This window comes from Chanodichthys erythropterus, chromosome 12 (genome assembly GCF_024489055.1).
Source record: "Chanodichthys erythropterus isolate Z2021 chromosome 12, ASM2448905v1, whole genome shotgun sequence".
Classification (NCBI taxonomy): Eukaryota; Metazoa; Chordata; class Actinopteri; order Cypriniformes; family Xenocyprididae; genus Chanodichthys; species Chanodichthys erythropterus.
The window spans coordinates 55,707,855-55,723,612 of record NC_090232.1 but is presented as its reverse complement, the minus strand read 5'-3'; the positions used below and the strand labels follow the sequence as shown (position 1 = coordinate 55,723,612).

The 15,758-nt window shown below is 37.9% G+C and overlaps 1 protein-coding gene across 1 annotated transcript in view; it reads left to right on the top strand.

Annotated features, from left to right (window-relative positions):
* Nucleotides 1-15,758, top strand: part of col5a3b (collagen, type V, alpha 3b) — a 36,414-nt gene that overhangs the window by 287 nt on the left and 20,369 nt on the right. The window contains exons 2-17 of the mRNA XM_067404253.1: nt 3,364-3,531; nt 4,052-4,265; nt 5,606-5,768; nt 5,922-6,044; nt 6,855-6,968; nt 8,190-8,312; nt 9,304-9,399; nt 9,490-9,552; nt 9,637-9,711; nt 9,859-9,942; nt 12,973-13,029; nt 13,543-13,596; nt 14,070-14,123; nt 14,217-14,270; nt 15,273-15,326; nt 15,478-15,531. Coding sequence (XP_067260354.1) covers nt 3,364-3,531; nt 4,052-4,265; nt 5,606-5,768; nt 5,922-6,044; nt 6,855-6,968; nt 8,190-8,312; nt 9,304-9,399; nt 9,490-9,552; nt 9,637-9,711; nt 9,859-9,942; nt 12,973-13,029; nt 13,543-13,596; nt 14,070-14,123; nt 14,217-14,270; nt 15,273-15,326; nt 15,478-15,531 — 1,550 coding nt within the window. The remainder of the gene's footprint in view (nt 1-3,363; nt 3,532-4,051; nt 4,266-5,605; nt 5,769-5,921; nt 6,045-6,854; nt 6,969-8,189; nt 8,313-9,303; nt 9,400-9,489; nt 9,553-9,636; nt 9,712-9,858; nt 9,943-12,972; nt 13,030-13,542; nt 13,597-14,069; nt 14,124-14,216; nt 14,271-15,272; nt 15,327-15,477; nt 15,532-15,758) is intronic.

Below are 15,758 nucleotides of genomic sequence, written 5' to 3'. Positions count from 1 at the left end.
CTTATTTAGTAGCTTTATCTTGTTTTATCTCAGATGCTTTTGAGTAAAATGACATAAGAAGAATAATCTGTAATCTGTTTGGGACAGAAACAAGATTTCAAACAGAGACTTCTGAAAAATATATAATTGTACTCAAAAGCGTGTGGATTTAAGAGTTTTTACACTGGAAACGAGAGCATTTTTTGCAGTGTGTCAGTAACTGTCGAGACTCAGTCTGTTCTTCACACAATATTTTCTGATATATTTGTGATGATAAGTAAATAAATAATGAAGTGATAATTAATAAACAGATTGCCTGTCATGTTTTGTCGATGTTCCGGTGATCCCGATTCATGCATCTGTAAAACACTCTGATGATCTTGTTATATGACTAATTTGGTTACTGAAATTAATTTTTAGATAGATAGACAGAGAAGTATCTGAGGAATCCCCCATAATGATAGCATGCTGATGGTATTGAAATATGTCTTCATTCAGCAGGAATATGACGGTTCTTGAGCGGTTTTGTAAGTTTGTCGGGTCTAGACTGTTCTGGAACTGATCATCCAGCAGCAGCTGTTTCTCATTCACTGTCTCTGACGGGATCTTTTCTGGCCTGTGTTGTGTCTTTTTGAAGTAACGGGTCTTTGCAGAAACTCTATTATAGCTTCTTTATTGATCGTTTCAATGCCGTGAGAGCGAGCTGTTTCTGTGGTGGCTTTTTCTTTGAAATAAACCCTTGCGAAAACGAACCATAGTTATGTTAACCATGGTTTTGCTACGAAAACCTCAGTTTAACTATGGTTTATACAAATGCTAGTCAATACACACACAAAAAGCAGTTAATTTTCCATAGTGAAGCAGTTCCCTGAGGCTCTCAGAACAGGACAGTAGTGTCTGGATCCTCCTCAGAACCGCAGCTGAAGGTACTCAGGGCCATCAGGTGGGTATTAATGAACTGAAAGACTTTCAGAAGAAAAACGAGAGCGCATTTCCACACATTCCCAACACGTCTGAAACTGTCCGGCGTTCCAGTGTGCTCCGGATAAACGCTCTCTGCTGTTCCGTGTGGTGTGCAAATGCAGCAGGCATCTGGATGCTTTAGTCATTAAACACGTTTTTCTGTGTGCAGGTGAGGACTTTTGAGTTCAGCCGACCGAGTGATGATGTCATGGGTGATGTCATAATCACAATCATAACATGAACTCTTGTATCAGCTTTCTGATAATATTTGATTTGAGCTTGAACTCACTCACGGTTCAGCTACAGTGTTGGTAAAGCATTGCATGACTGTTTTCTGATAGAAGTTTGTGCTTGCAATAATTTATTTAATCAGATTACATCTTTTGAAGAAGATTATTGGGTCCTAGCACCATGTTTTTAACTTCGGAAGAACTTCAGATCATTTTAATCCAGTTGTTTGGCATCTCGTAATAAATAAGAGTGTATTCCAGAATAACAGAAGATAGTCCAATCAAAAATTAAAGGCTTCTCATCATGTCATCCCAAACCTGAATGACTTTCTTTCTTCAGTGGAAAACGAAAGAAGATATTTGTCCAAACAATAAAATCGGTTCTCAGTGTTCTTCAAAATATCTTATTTTATGTTCAACAACATCAGGGTGAGTGAATAATTTTTTGGCAAACTTTAGCTTTATTTAACCTATTGAATGATTAACCCCCCCAAACCCTTAAAACCAATCAGAAACGAGCTTGAGCTTCTTTACAGAGCCCTCTTCTCATCGAGACTGATGTTTGGCTCTTATTACTTTGGAGAATAGTCCTTGATGTTTTTATTAGGTTCTTCAGATCAGCATTTTGGTTTCTTGTTAAGCATTGATGGTGTGATGCACAAGCGTCGGCATGTTCCTCAGGATGTGCTTCTGGATTTCTCCTCAGGTGAGCGGATGGTTTGTAATTTTCCTCGAGAGCCGCGAGGTCTGAGCTCCCTTCAGTTTCCTGAGATCTTGACCTCTTGTAGATCTTCAAAGGTCAGATTGAAAGGCTCAAGACCTCTTTAAGCCTTTCGTGCCGAGGTTAAAGGGTGAGTTCACCCAAAGATGAACTTGTCTGTTCAGCACATCCCACAGATGCTCGATTGGATTGAGACCTGGGGAATTTAAAGGCTCAAACTCGTTGTTGTGCTCCTCAAACCATTCCTGCTTTGTGTCAGGAGCATTATCGGCTTTCGGCGGTGGACAGGGGTCAGCATACGCAACAAACTGATTCTCTGTGTATTCTGACACCTTTCTATCAGAACCAGCATTAACTTCTGGAGCAGTATGAGCTACAGGAGCTCGTCTGTTGGATCGGACCACACGGGCCAGCCTTGACCCTGTCTCCGGTTCACCACTGTTCCTTCCTTGGAGCACTTTTGATAGATCCTGACCACTGCAGACCGGGAACACCCCACAAGAGCTGCAGTTTTGAAGATGCTCTGATCCAGTCGTCCAGCATCACAGTTTAGTCCTTGTCAAACTCGCTCAAATCCTTACACTTGCCCATTTTTCCTGCTTCTAACACACCAACTTTGAGGATAAAATGTTCACTTGCTGCCTAATCTACAGGTTTTTAGCTTTTTCTCACTTTCTTCCAATAATGTTGACAAAACGTTCATTCAAAGTGATCTGGTCTTTAATAATGTTTCTCATGAAAACATTATTATATCATTTATGGAAGTTTTTTCTGAAAGGTTCCTCTAACATCTTGTTTCAGAACATTCAGAGAACATTCAAAAGTGACGTTCACATAATCAGTAAGAGCACGAGAAGCGTGAAATATCTGTCATATCAAATATCAAAGAAAGTCTGAAACTGAATAAAGAGTGAAAGTGAAAGGTCAAAGGTGAAGGTCAGCGGGGTCAGAGGAGCGTGCAGACACCTGTCTCACATCCGTCAGTGATGTTGTGTCATCATGAGGTGTGTGTGTGTGTGTGTGTGAGAAAGAAGCCCTTCATAAAAACACAAAAGTAAAATGTCTGAGCGTCTGGACTGCATTTTTTAATTCACCCTCATGTCGTCATTCACATCTGGCTCCCAGACAAACACACACACACACACACACACTCCCCTGCAGCTGCTGTTGTGTCTTTGATCTGTAGTTTGTTGTGAAAGTCTTTCCAAATGAGTAAAGATTTTCTACTGAGAGATTTTTCTGTATGTGTTAAAGACATGCTAGCCATGCTGAGAACTTTAATGAGAAGTGTGTGTGTGTGTGCTGCAGATGAGACACATGACCAGTCCAGACCTGCATGCTGAACCCTTCACACACACACACATGCAGTCGCGATGGTCTGCCGTCAGTCATCGGCGTGTTTTCACACACACAGACAGATGAGAAGTCTGTTCATTAGACTTTAGTAACTGAAAGTGTCGTCTCCTGCAGCCGATCCCATCGATGTGCTGAAGATCCTGGACCTATCAGACTCCATGGAGGGCGTGTCCTTGGAGGCGGGGCTGTGCACCAGTAGGCGGGGCACAGAGGAGGCGGATCTCGCTTATAAGATCGAGAAGAAAATCCAAGTCAGTGTTCCGACCAGTCAGCTCTTTCCAGGTGTGCAACTCACATACATACTATAACCCGTACAGATTGTTTACAATTTGCAATAAAAACTATATTTATTCATCATTTTTACAAATAAGGATGCCTTAAACAGGAGGTTTTGTCAGATTTAGCTCAATTCCTGGAATATGATTAAGTACACTACTATTCAGAAAGGACTCATTAAATAAACACTGTTTCTATTCATCAAAAAATCCTGAAAAATGAAATGTATGATGGTTTCCACAAGAAAATAGGACTGTTTTCAACACTGATAATAATCATAAATGTTTCTTGAGCATCAAATCATCATATCAGAATGATTTCTGAAGGATCATGTGACACTGAAGACTGGAGTAATGATGCTGGAAATTCAGCTTTGATCACTGGATATAAATTATATTTTACTGTATATTCACATAGAAAACAGCTGATTTACACTGTAAGAATATTTCACAATTGTATGTTTTTACTGTAGCGAGCAGAAAAGTCTTCTTTCAGAAACATTAACGTCTGAACGTGTGTGATCCAGACTCCGTGTTCCCGGTGGATTTCTCGGTGCTGGTGACGGTGCGGGCGCGGCGCGGCGCTCAGTGTTTCCTGCTGTCGATGTATGACAGTGAGGGAGTGCAGCAGTTGGGCGTTGAGCTCGGACGCTCGCCCGTCTTCCTCTACGAGGACCAGAACGGCCAGCCCACGCCGGACCTCTACCCCATATTCAAAAAGGTCAATTTAGCGGATGGCAAGTGAGTGACACTGCTGACATCATCGAAGGTCCATCTTGAGGTCACATGACCAGCTGTATCTCAGTCGCCCTCCTGTCATCAAACAGAATAAATGAACTCACTTCATTTTAATGGGTTTTTCAGGGATAGTGAGGGATTCTGTCATCATTTACTCATCCTTGTGTTGTTCCTAACCCGTTCATCTTCGAGAATCCACATGAATCCAAAATTTTCTCAAGAGACTTGATTGCTTTTTATGATAAATAGACTGAATTTAGACTTTTATTCACAGCAAACAAACAAAAGCTCAACTGAAACTGCTCGACACGCGAGAACAAACCGAGATTTCTTCATCTAGCATCGTATGGATCTGTCGTTCATATGGATTCGTTTTATATGATCTCTTTGTTGCATAGACTGTCAATGGAGGGACAGAAATCACTCTGATTTCATCAAAAATATCTTAATTTGTGTTCTGAAGATGAGCGAAGGTCTTACGGGTGTGGAACGACATGAGGGTGAGTAATTAATGACAGAATTTCCTTTTTGGCTGAACTAACCCTTTAATATCTTCAGTCATTTTGCTCCTCCAGTAAATGTATCTTGATTTAAGAATGTTTAGATGTTTGTGCTGCAAATACTGAGGAAGAACATCATATTTTTGCAGTGAGTTATTTCTACAGCCAGTTAGAACAGGACACAGTGTAGATATTTTTGTTATTCTGAAGTTATATGACTTTAATAGTTCACCCAAACATGAATATTCATGATCATTTGACTTTCTTTCTTCTGTGAATCACAAAAGAAGGATTTTTGACTTTGAGAGCATCATAAAGCTGGTGAATATGACTCTTCTGAATTGATATGATTCTTTGACGTCTGTGAATGTCTCTCTAGAGTCAAGTCAGCTTTATTTCGGCAGCGCTTTATACAATACAGATTCATTCAAAGCAACTTCACAGAAATAAGCAGTAAAATAACAGTGTTCAAATGAATTACAAGTGAAACAAGTCATTATTCAGATCAGTGTTGATTCAATGAAACTGAATCAAACATTCATGAGAGTTGTTCAGTGTCTGATTCATGACCTGGTGTTTGAGTTCATCGGAGCAGAAGATGATGAATGAATAAACACACAAACCATCATGTGACTTCAGAAGATCTGAAATATAAAGCATGAGTCACAGCCCTATCGCTCATTTGCTTCTTTAAAAAATGGGTTGCGTTTCAACAGAAGTCATGCAGGTTTGAGTAAATGATGATCATTTTGGACTCTCTAAAAGCCTGCAGATGTTGTTGGTTGGGTCTGAGCGTGTGCTGATGGATGGAGATGTGAGATTGTCCTCACTGTGAACGTACAGGTGGCACAGAGTGGCCTACAGCGTGGAAGGTCAGAAGGTCACGCTTTACCTGGACTGTCAGAAGGTGGCGACCCTTGACCTCCCTCGAGGGCCGGAGCCTAGGGTCAGTACGGACGGAGTGACGGTGTTCGGGACGAGACTTCTGGATGAAGAAGTGTTTGAGGTGAGAGAGAGTGAGCGAGGATTGATTACAGACGGGGTCAGAGTTCACAGCACTGAAGAGCAGAGACTGAATCACATGACATTTATGTGTCAATATTTTGCATGCAAATTCATGAAAATCACGAAATGTCAAGAAGAAATGTGTGTGTTTCAGGGTGAGATTCAGCAGCTGTTAATCGCTCCAGATCCCAGAGCTGCTGCTGATTACTGCCACACCCACATTCCTGACTGTGACTCCGCCCTCACGTACAACAGCCTATCACTGGACCCCGTGGAGGTAGCCCCGCCCACAGTTTCTGCATAGATAATGAGTTTGAAACTCTGTGTGTCTCATTAATATTCATGTCTGTTCGTTGGCTCTGTGTGGAGCTCAGTGTTAAACATGTTGTTCAGGACTCCAGCCAGATACTGTGTGTCTGATTTACAGCCGCCGCAGAGAGACCAGACAAACACTTCTCCACAATAAACCATTAAAAACACACATCTGCTGTGAGCTATGAGAGTGTTAATCGATGGTATTTGCTTTTGTTGAAGCCATTAATCCACGTTTTTTATACTTATGTTTTAAAAAATCACATTTAACTGCAGAATTCCTGGTGAAAAACTACATTACCCATGATTCTGCAGAGAAATCTCCACCAATCAGAAAAACCCAACAAGCAAATCCTGCCAATGACATAATAGTCTCAAATTTCTTTAAATATTTGTATATGTGTCTATGCATGTTTTGTAATAAATGTAAAATATATAGTGTCTAGATATAATTATCATCTTTAAATCAATCGTTTTATGTTTTTAAGTTGATGATGTCATTTGCAGTGCTTCATGGGATTGTAGTTCTTTCCCTCACTATAGCCGCTTAGTTTCACAGTCTTGTATCTTTAAAAGTTTCAAACACTTCTCTGCGTTAAATCAAAGTTTGTAATGCTGTGATCCTCCTCGTAGCTGGTTGGTTTGTTTCATGGCTTTTTGCGCTTTAACAAAGACTTTTTGTGAGAAAAATGAATGGAGAGAAGCTGTATAAAAAGTGCGCTCCATCATGACAGTTTTGTGTGTTTCTGTGGTGTCTGTTGTCATGGTGATGCAGGTCAAGAAGCCGCCGAGGAAGCCAATCGAAGAGGAGTTTGACGATGACCTTTACAATGACCTTTACAGTGACCTGTCTTTCTCGACTGCAGGAGACAATGTCACCGAGTATGAGGTATTTTATTTGAACAGCCAATGAAGTGTTATTAGTGCTACTACTAAAAGTGTTAGTAGTGAATAAATACCAGCAGAGTAGAGTAGTGAGGTAGAAGAGCTAGAATAGTTCACCAAATTTGAAGAATCACTCATTATTTTAGCATAGTTAAATACAGATAAAGCAGCATTTAGAGGAATAGATCACCACAGAATTAGAAGAATAGTTCACTAAAAGATCAATTTCATAATTATCCCAATGTCATTGAGAAACTCCAACAATAAGAAAACAGTTATTTTTGACAGGTTTCTTGAGATTTTAGATCAAAAATACTAAAATTAAAAAAAAAAAATCTTTCTCTTTTAAATGGTCCACTTTTTAAGTTTACTGTTTACTTTTATATACTTAAGTCCTTGTGTACAATTAGGGTTACAAAACAATTTCCGGAAACTTTCCATGGGAACTTACCCTGGGCAATTTTGGAAATATTCCAATTTGGTAACTTAACAGGAATTTATGGGAATTAATTGGAAATTTTGGGAAATTTATATAAATTTATAATATTTATATAAAATATATCATAAAAATATATAAACATTAATATATTAACACATTAACATCAAATATAAACATTTTGTTGAAATAACAGTGATTTATTTTTCGCATTCAATTAATTCTAATTTAGTAAATATGTAAAATATATTTTTATCGCAGCAATTGTGTTATTTATTTCAGTGTCACATGATCGTTCAGAAATAATATCAAAATAGAAAACCATTATTTTAAATTGTGGTTATAATTCTCAATATTAGCCCTGCAGTAAGTGATAAGCTGTGTGAGGAGTGTGCGGGGTGCATAAATCTTGTTGTTTTAACCAAAATTATGCTGCAAGATGTTTTTTTCAACTACATTTAAGTACCCTGTTGTAGGCTAACCAGCAATTTTGCAAATTCCCTGTTTATTCCCATTAATTCTCATTAATTCCCATATATTCCCGTTAATTCCCATGGAAAGTTTCCAGCTTTGAAAATTCCCGGAATTTTGCAACCCTATGTACAATACTTAAATACTTCAGTAAATTTAAATGTGAATACTTTCAAATCTCCACTCAAGTATTCTTAGACTTTTAATGGAAAGTAAAGGTTTTGACAGAGTATCTGTACTTGAACTTAAGCACAATTTCTCAGTTCTTTTACAGTTCTTTTGTGTGTGTGTGTGTGTGTGTGTGTGTGTGTGTGTCAGGTAGTGGAGTACGAGGACTCTGAGAACGAGACGGAGTATTTTAAGGAGTACACTGAGTATCACGAGTATGACGAGTACGACTTCCGGCCGGCAGAGAGACAGGAGCAGTTCTTCAACGGACAGGTACCCATCTGTCTCTCCTTCATCTGTCCTCTTCATTCTAGTCTTAATTTCGTTAACCAAAACTATGATGAAAAATGTTAACGAATTTTCTATGACTAATACAACATCAACATCATTAAACACTATGTGACTGCAGTATATTAACATGCAATATTGATGACAAAAAAGACAAACTGAAAAACAAGGTGAAAAAAATGTAAAACTGTAATAAATCCAAACATAAATCCGAACTTTTTTGTTTATGATTGAGGTTACGGAATAAATGCACTCATGCAACCTCTGAGTGACAATGCAAAGTCTTTTTATTGATGTTTTAATATAAAAAATTTAATGTAATTTAGAATTTAGAAATATCAGATTTACTATTAGAAATTTTACTGTTTTAACTTTTTAGAGAAACTTTTGAGTTACATAATGTAGAGAGTGCATTTATTTATATGATAATATTATAAATCAGGAAACTAGTTGAGTCAAATAACCCATGATTCGTCATTCTCTTGATTCACACTTATAGGTGAAAGTAAAAAAGAAATTCCAGTAATCAATTTCAAGCAAAATCATTGTGATTATCAGTTTAAACATTATTCTGACTAAAATATGACTTTTAATTGACAAAAACTAGACTAAAATTCCCAGACTTTCAATCAATTAAAGCTTGACTAAACAAAAAAACAGGATAGGTTGACTAAATATGATACAAATTAAAAGGGATACTTTTAAGTTAAGAGTTAAGGCTGCTCTGTGCCTGCTCAAAATTCTGTGTATTGACGCAATGCAGCATAAAAACCAGCCTGAATTATTCCTGCTGTGACGCACATCAGCTCCCAGTTTAACAGTTAAAGTGTAAATGCATTCATGCCTCCCCTGATCAGCAATAAACAGTCTGCGTAAAATGCCACTTCTGAAGCGCTTCTGTGCCGCCTTTGCAGTGTAAATTTGCACAAGACTACGACTAAATAAATTCTGACAATATGAAGACTCTTTCATTCAGTCGTCACTCGGCCCAGAGAAAGGAGAGAAGGGAGAGCCGGCGGTGTTGGGAGAGGGGACTCTGATTATGGGACCCCCGGGCCTGCCTGGTGCTGAGGTAACCTCACCCGAGACATCACATGACTGCGTGTACCATGTTTCACGTGTGTGTCAGTGACAGACAGTGTGTTTGGCTTGTTTCCCGCAGGGGCCGCCGGGTGAACACGGTCCAATGGGACCCCCGGGACCGATCGGAGATCCAGGAGACCCGGTGAGACACACGGACACACACTCCTCATGATCATCAGGTTCATGACTGATATAACACAATATTACACTGTCCGTCTCTCATTAGGGTCCTGAGGGCCGTCAAGGACTAGCAGGGGCTGATGGGATACCTGGACCTCCAGGCAACCTGCTGATGTTACCGGTGTGTGTCACCTTTGTGTTGGAACTTCATTTGAATTGACAAATACACTGTTGTTTAAAAGTTAAATGAGCCATAAATCAAGTGGTTCATATGTGAGTCTGGTCCGGATCATATGTATTTGTGTGTGTGTGTGTGTGTGTGTGTTAGTTTCAGTCTGGTGGTGATGCTCGTCTCGGTCCCGTCATATCGGCTCAAGAAGCTCAAGCTCAAGCCATCCTGCAGCACACCAAGGTCAGACACTAACTCTACCTGATGTTTGAATAAGTCTAGACCAGTTTGTTTTTGATTATTTGGAGGCAGTATTTTTCCCCTGAAGATGATTTGCTAAATTTTGAATGAATAGTGATTAACTACTCACCCTAATGTCATTCCTCACCCGTAAGACCTTTGTTCATCTTCAGAACACAAATTAGGACATTTTTGATGAAATCTGAGAGGTTTTTTATCTCTTATAGAAATTACCACATTGAAGGTCCAGAAAGGTTCTAAAGACATCGTTAAAACAGTCATGTGACTGCAGTGGTTCAGCCTTAATGTTATGAAGAGACGAGAATACTTTTTGTGCAAAAACGAAACAAAAATAACAACTTTATTCAACAAATTCGTCTTTCCGCTGTCATTCTCATATGCAAGTTATTTTTTAAAATTATTCAGTATCAAAACTCCCTTTTACTCCATAAAAAAGTAACTACTTGCATTACATAGTTACTTTTTATGGAAAGTAATTCATTACAATATTGTTACTCCCTAAAAAAAGTAACTAACTGCGTTACATAGTTAAATTTTTTTGACAAGTAATCCATTACAATATTGTCTTACTTCCTAAAAAAGTAACTACTTGCGTTACATAGTTAGTTTTTATTGAAAGTAATCCAATACAATATTGTGTTACTCCCTAAAAAAGTAACTACTTGTGTTACATAGTTACTTTTTATGGAAAGTAATCCATAACAAAATTGTGTTACTCCCTAAAAAAGTAACTACTTGCGTTACATAGTTACTTTTTATGGAAAGTAATCCATAACAAAATTGTGTTACTCCCTAAAAAAGTAACTACTTGCATTACATAGTTACTTTTTATGGAAAGTAATTCATTACAATATTGTGTTACTCCCTAAACAAAGTAACTACTTGCGTTACATAGTTACTTTTTATGGAAAGTAATCCATTACAAAATTGTGTTACTTCCTAAAAAAGTAACTACTTGCATTACATAGTTACTTTTTATGGAAAGTAATCCATTACAAAATTGTGTTACTTCCTAAAAAAGTAACTACTTGCGTTACATAGTTACTTTTTATGGAAAGTAATCCATTACAAAATTGTGTTACTCCCTAAAAAAGTAACTACTTGCATTACATAGTTACTTTTTATGGAAAGTAATTCATTACAATATTGTGTTACTCCCTAAACAAAGTAACTACTTGCGTTACATAGTTACTTTTTATGGAAAGTAATCCATTACAAAATTGTGTTACTCCCTAAAAAAGTAACTACTTGCATTACATAGTTACTTTTTATGGAAAGTAATTCATTACAATATTGTGTTACTCCCTAAACAAAGTAACTACTTGCGTTACATAGTTACTTTTTATGGAAAGTAATCCATTACAAAATTGTGTTACTCCCTAAAAAAGTAACTACTTGCATTACATAGTTACTTTTTATGGAAAGTAATTCATTACAATATTGTTACTCCCTAAAAAAAGTAACTAACTGCGTTACATAGTTACATTTTTTGACAAGTAATCCATTACAATATTGTCTTACTTCCTAAAAAAGTAACTACTTGCGTTACATAGTTAGTTTTTATGGAAAGTAATCCATTGCAATATTGTGTTACTCCCTAAAAAAGTAACTACTTGCGTTACATAGTTACTTTTTATGGAAAGTAATCCATTACAAAATTGTGTTACTCCCTAAACAAAGTAACTACTTGCATTACATAGTTACTTTTTATGGAAAGTAATTCATTACAATATTGTGTTACTCCCTAAACAAAGTAACAACTTGCGTTACATAGTTACTTTTTATGGAAAGTAATCCATTACAAAATTGTGTTACTTCCTAAAAAAGTAACTACTTGCATTACATAGTTACTTTTTATGGAAAGTAATCCATTACAAAATTGTGTTACTTCCTAAAAAAGTAACTACTTGCGTTACATAGTTACTTTTTATGGAAAGTAATCCATTACAAAATTGTGTTACTCCCTAAAAAAGTAACTACTTGCATTACATAGTTACTTTTTATGGAAAGTAATTCATTACAATATTGTGTTACTCCCTAAACAAAGTAACTACTTGCGTTACATAGTTACTTTTTATGGAAAGTAATCCATTACAAAATTGTGTTACTCCCTAAAAAAGTAACTACTTGCGTTACATAGTTACTTTTTATGAAAAGTAATCCATTACAATATTGTGTTACTCCCTAAAAAAGTAACTACTTGCGTTAAATAGTTACTTTTTATGGAAAGTAATCCATTACAAAATTTTGTTACTCCCTAAAAAAGTAACTAACTGCGTTACATAGTTAAATTATTTGACAAGTAATCCATTACAATATTGTGTTACTCCCTAAAAAAGTAACTACTTGCGTTACATAGTTACTTTTTATGGAAAGTTATCTATTACATTAAGTTTGTGTTACCTTTTCTTACATGGCTAAAATTTGATCTGTTTCAGGCCTTGCAAATTCTTGATTCCAAGTGTTTAATGCAGTAATGTATTCAAAGACATACCCTATGTAACACACGTTTAAAATATTATTATATTCTGAACAATTTAGAATATTTCCTGACCTCTTGATAGATGTGCGTCACACAAAAGATCTCTTAACATTATGGGTCACATTACCTACTGTACAACTCTTTTAATTGAAAGTTGTACGTAATCTTACTTTTTGCACTTTTGTCTGTTTCTGCACATGCATAGGTGTGCATGTATAAGTGATTACATTATGGAGGATAGAGAGAATTTTATTACAGTGGTTTAAAAAATGTTTAAGCGAAATAGACTGAAAAGAAATGTGCAAGGTAACTAAAATATTAATGTGTAAATGTATAAAGTATTACGTTACATTAATGTTACATCAAAAAAGTAATCTGATTATGTAATGCATGTTACTTGTAATGCACTGCTAGTAACTACATTAATGCTAATTAAAACTCATTTGCTTATAATTCAGATTTTTCCTAACAAACTTTTAACATGATTCACATCACATTGATGAACATTCGTCCTGATGTTTGTGTCTCAGCTGTCTCTGAAAGGACCGCCGGGACCGTTAGGACTCACCGGACGCCCAGGACCGCTGGTGAGTGTGTCTGAACAAGGAATACATGGTGTTCAAACAATATGATCTTAATTTTTTTTTTTTTTTAAAAATGTTGGACGTTTTCTATTAAGGTCAGTGTTAAGCTAGTCTGTATTAGCTGTAAAAACCTCTATATAAAATCAAGTTGTCTATGGAAAATCCATATTTAGATGTTTGTCATGAGGTGACGTCAGTGTGTGTGTGTGTGTGTGTGTGTGTGTGTGGCGCCCTCTAGTGCTCCTGTGTGTTTATGCTCTGTATTATACAGTCAGCTGAGATTGTGTGTGTGATTAGGGTTCATCATTTATAGTTTTACCCTCATCTGGACAATTACTCAAACAAATGAACAAATATAAAACCAGAAGAACAAATAAAGACCAAATCAACATGGCTCAAATGATCAGACTGAGTGTCAGTTTACTTTCAGTTTAATTTCAGCTTTATTGGTTATAAATGACTTTTAAACTGAGTGAAGAAGTGTATGTTTGTAACTGTGTGTTTTGTGTTTGTCAGGGTTCTCCAGGGCCGCGGGGTCTGAAGGGTGATCATGGATTCACAGGACCACCGGTACGAGACTATGACATTCATCAGATATTCATATTCACGCTACATATGTACATACAATACCTAAGTTTGGAATAATTATTATTATTATTTTTTATGTTTTTGAGTCACTTCTGCTCACCAAACAGTGAAATAATATTACAGTTTAAAGTAACTGTTTTCTATGTGAATATACAGTAAAGTGTAATTTATTCCTGTGATCAAAGCTGAATTTTCAGCATCATTACTCCAGTCTTCAGTGTCACATGATCCTTCAGAAATCATTCTAATATGATGATTTGATGCTCAAAAAACATTTATGATTATTATCAATGTTGAAAACAGTTGTGCTGCTTCTGTGACGTTTTGTGTCTGTGAAGATGGAGCTGATCTGTGTGTGTGTGTGTGTGTGTGTGTGTGTGTGTGTGTGTGTGTGTGTGTGTGTGTGTGTGTGTGTGTGTGTGTGTGTGTGTGTGTGTGTGTGTGTGTGTGTTCAGGGTCCTCGTGGGCTTCCGGGGGCTCCGGGACTCAATGGTAAACCAGGCAAGAGGGTAAGTCTCATCTGCACACAAAACTCACCAGCAGACGCCTGCCTGAACACCTGAAATACACCAGTGTGTGTGTGTGTGTGTGTGTGTGTTCAGGGTCGTGGTGGGATTGACGGAAGCAGAGGTGAACCAGGAGAAACAGGAACTAAAGTAAGTTATTCTGTCATGTGTGAATGATGCTTCATCTTGAAATGGGTTTGACCTCATGCAGATGAATTTTGACAGATCAAACATTATCTCTATACTATTTTCTGACCCATCAAACACACACTGTACCTAATGATGATTTAAACATGAGATGTTAGAGGAGACGAATGAGACATTGAATATGAAGATGAATGTGCTGATGAAGGTCAGAGGATGAAGGCACAGTAAATTATCTCATTTTGTCTCATGTGTGAGCCTGTATGATTTCTGTGTGTGTGTGTGTGTGTGTTTGTGACACAAATGTGTATAATGAAAGGGGTATGACATAGGTATTACAAGGAGAGGGTGACTTATGAGGACATTACCCCATGTCCCCATTTTTCAAAAGGCTCAAGGCAGGAACACACCAAGCCGACACGAAAGCAGACTGCGGGGTTGGCTCACGTTGGCAGCGTCTGGGTCCAAAGTTGCCCTGACACACCAAACTGACGCTCGACAGCCGACAGCCAAGTAGCACGTCCATTCTGCACCTGCGCAAGATGAAATGCCTTTCCGTACCAGCAGGTGGCAGTAGCTGAACAGCCAATCAGAATGATCAGATTGCCTGACGGACCGACGAGCTCCGACGCCAATTCAGGATGTCAAATCGGCAGAAAAAAAGCCAACGAGGACAAACTTCACAGGAACACACTGAGAAAACTTAGACGGCTGACAAATAAAAACTGCCCGACGCCCGACTGTCAGCTTGGTGTGTTCCTACCTTTATAAATAATACAGAATGAGTATTTTGAGAAAGTAAAAATGTGCACAGTTTCTTGTGATGGGTAGGTTTAGGGGTAGGGTTGGTGTAGGGCGATAGAAAATATGCTTTGTACAGTATAAAAACCATTACGGCAATGGAATGTCCCAACAATTCACAAAAACAAACCTGTGTGTGTGTGTGTGTGTGTGTGTGTGTGTGTGTGTGTGTGTGTGTGTGTGTGTGTGTGTGTGTGTCATTATCAGGGTGACAGAGGATTTGATGGCTTACCTGGTCTGCCTGGAAACAAGGGTCACCGGGTAAAACACTCTCCATTTACACACATGAACCTCAATATGAATGAATGTTCATGAAGGTCAGAAATATATCTGTGTGTGTGTGTGTGTGTGTGTGTGTGTGTGTGTGTGTGTGTGTGTGTGTGTGTGTGTGTGTGTGTGTATGTGTGCACAGGGAGATCCCGGAAAGAAAGGGCCAGTCGGTCCTCCAGGAGCCCCTGGAGAAAAAGTGAGTGAACATTTTTTTTATTATTTTTTTAACTGCATTACAACACCTATCAACCACCCAGAACACCCTAGCAACTGCACAGCAACACCCGATCAACCACCCAGAACATCCTAACAACTGCATAGCAACACCCTAACAACCACCCAGAACATCCTAGCAACTGCATAGAAACACCCAATCAACCACCCAGAACACCCTAGCAACTGCACAGCAACACCCGATCAACC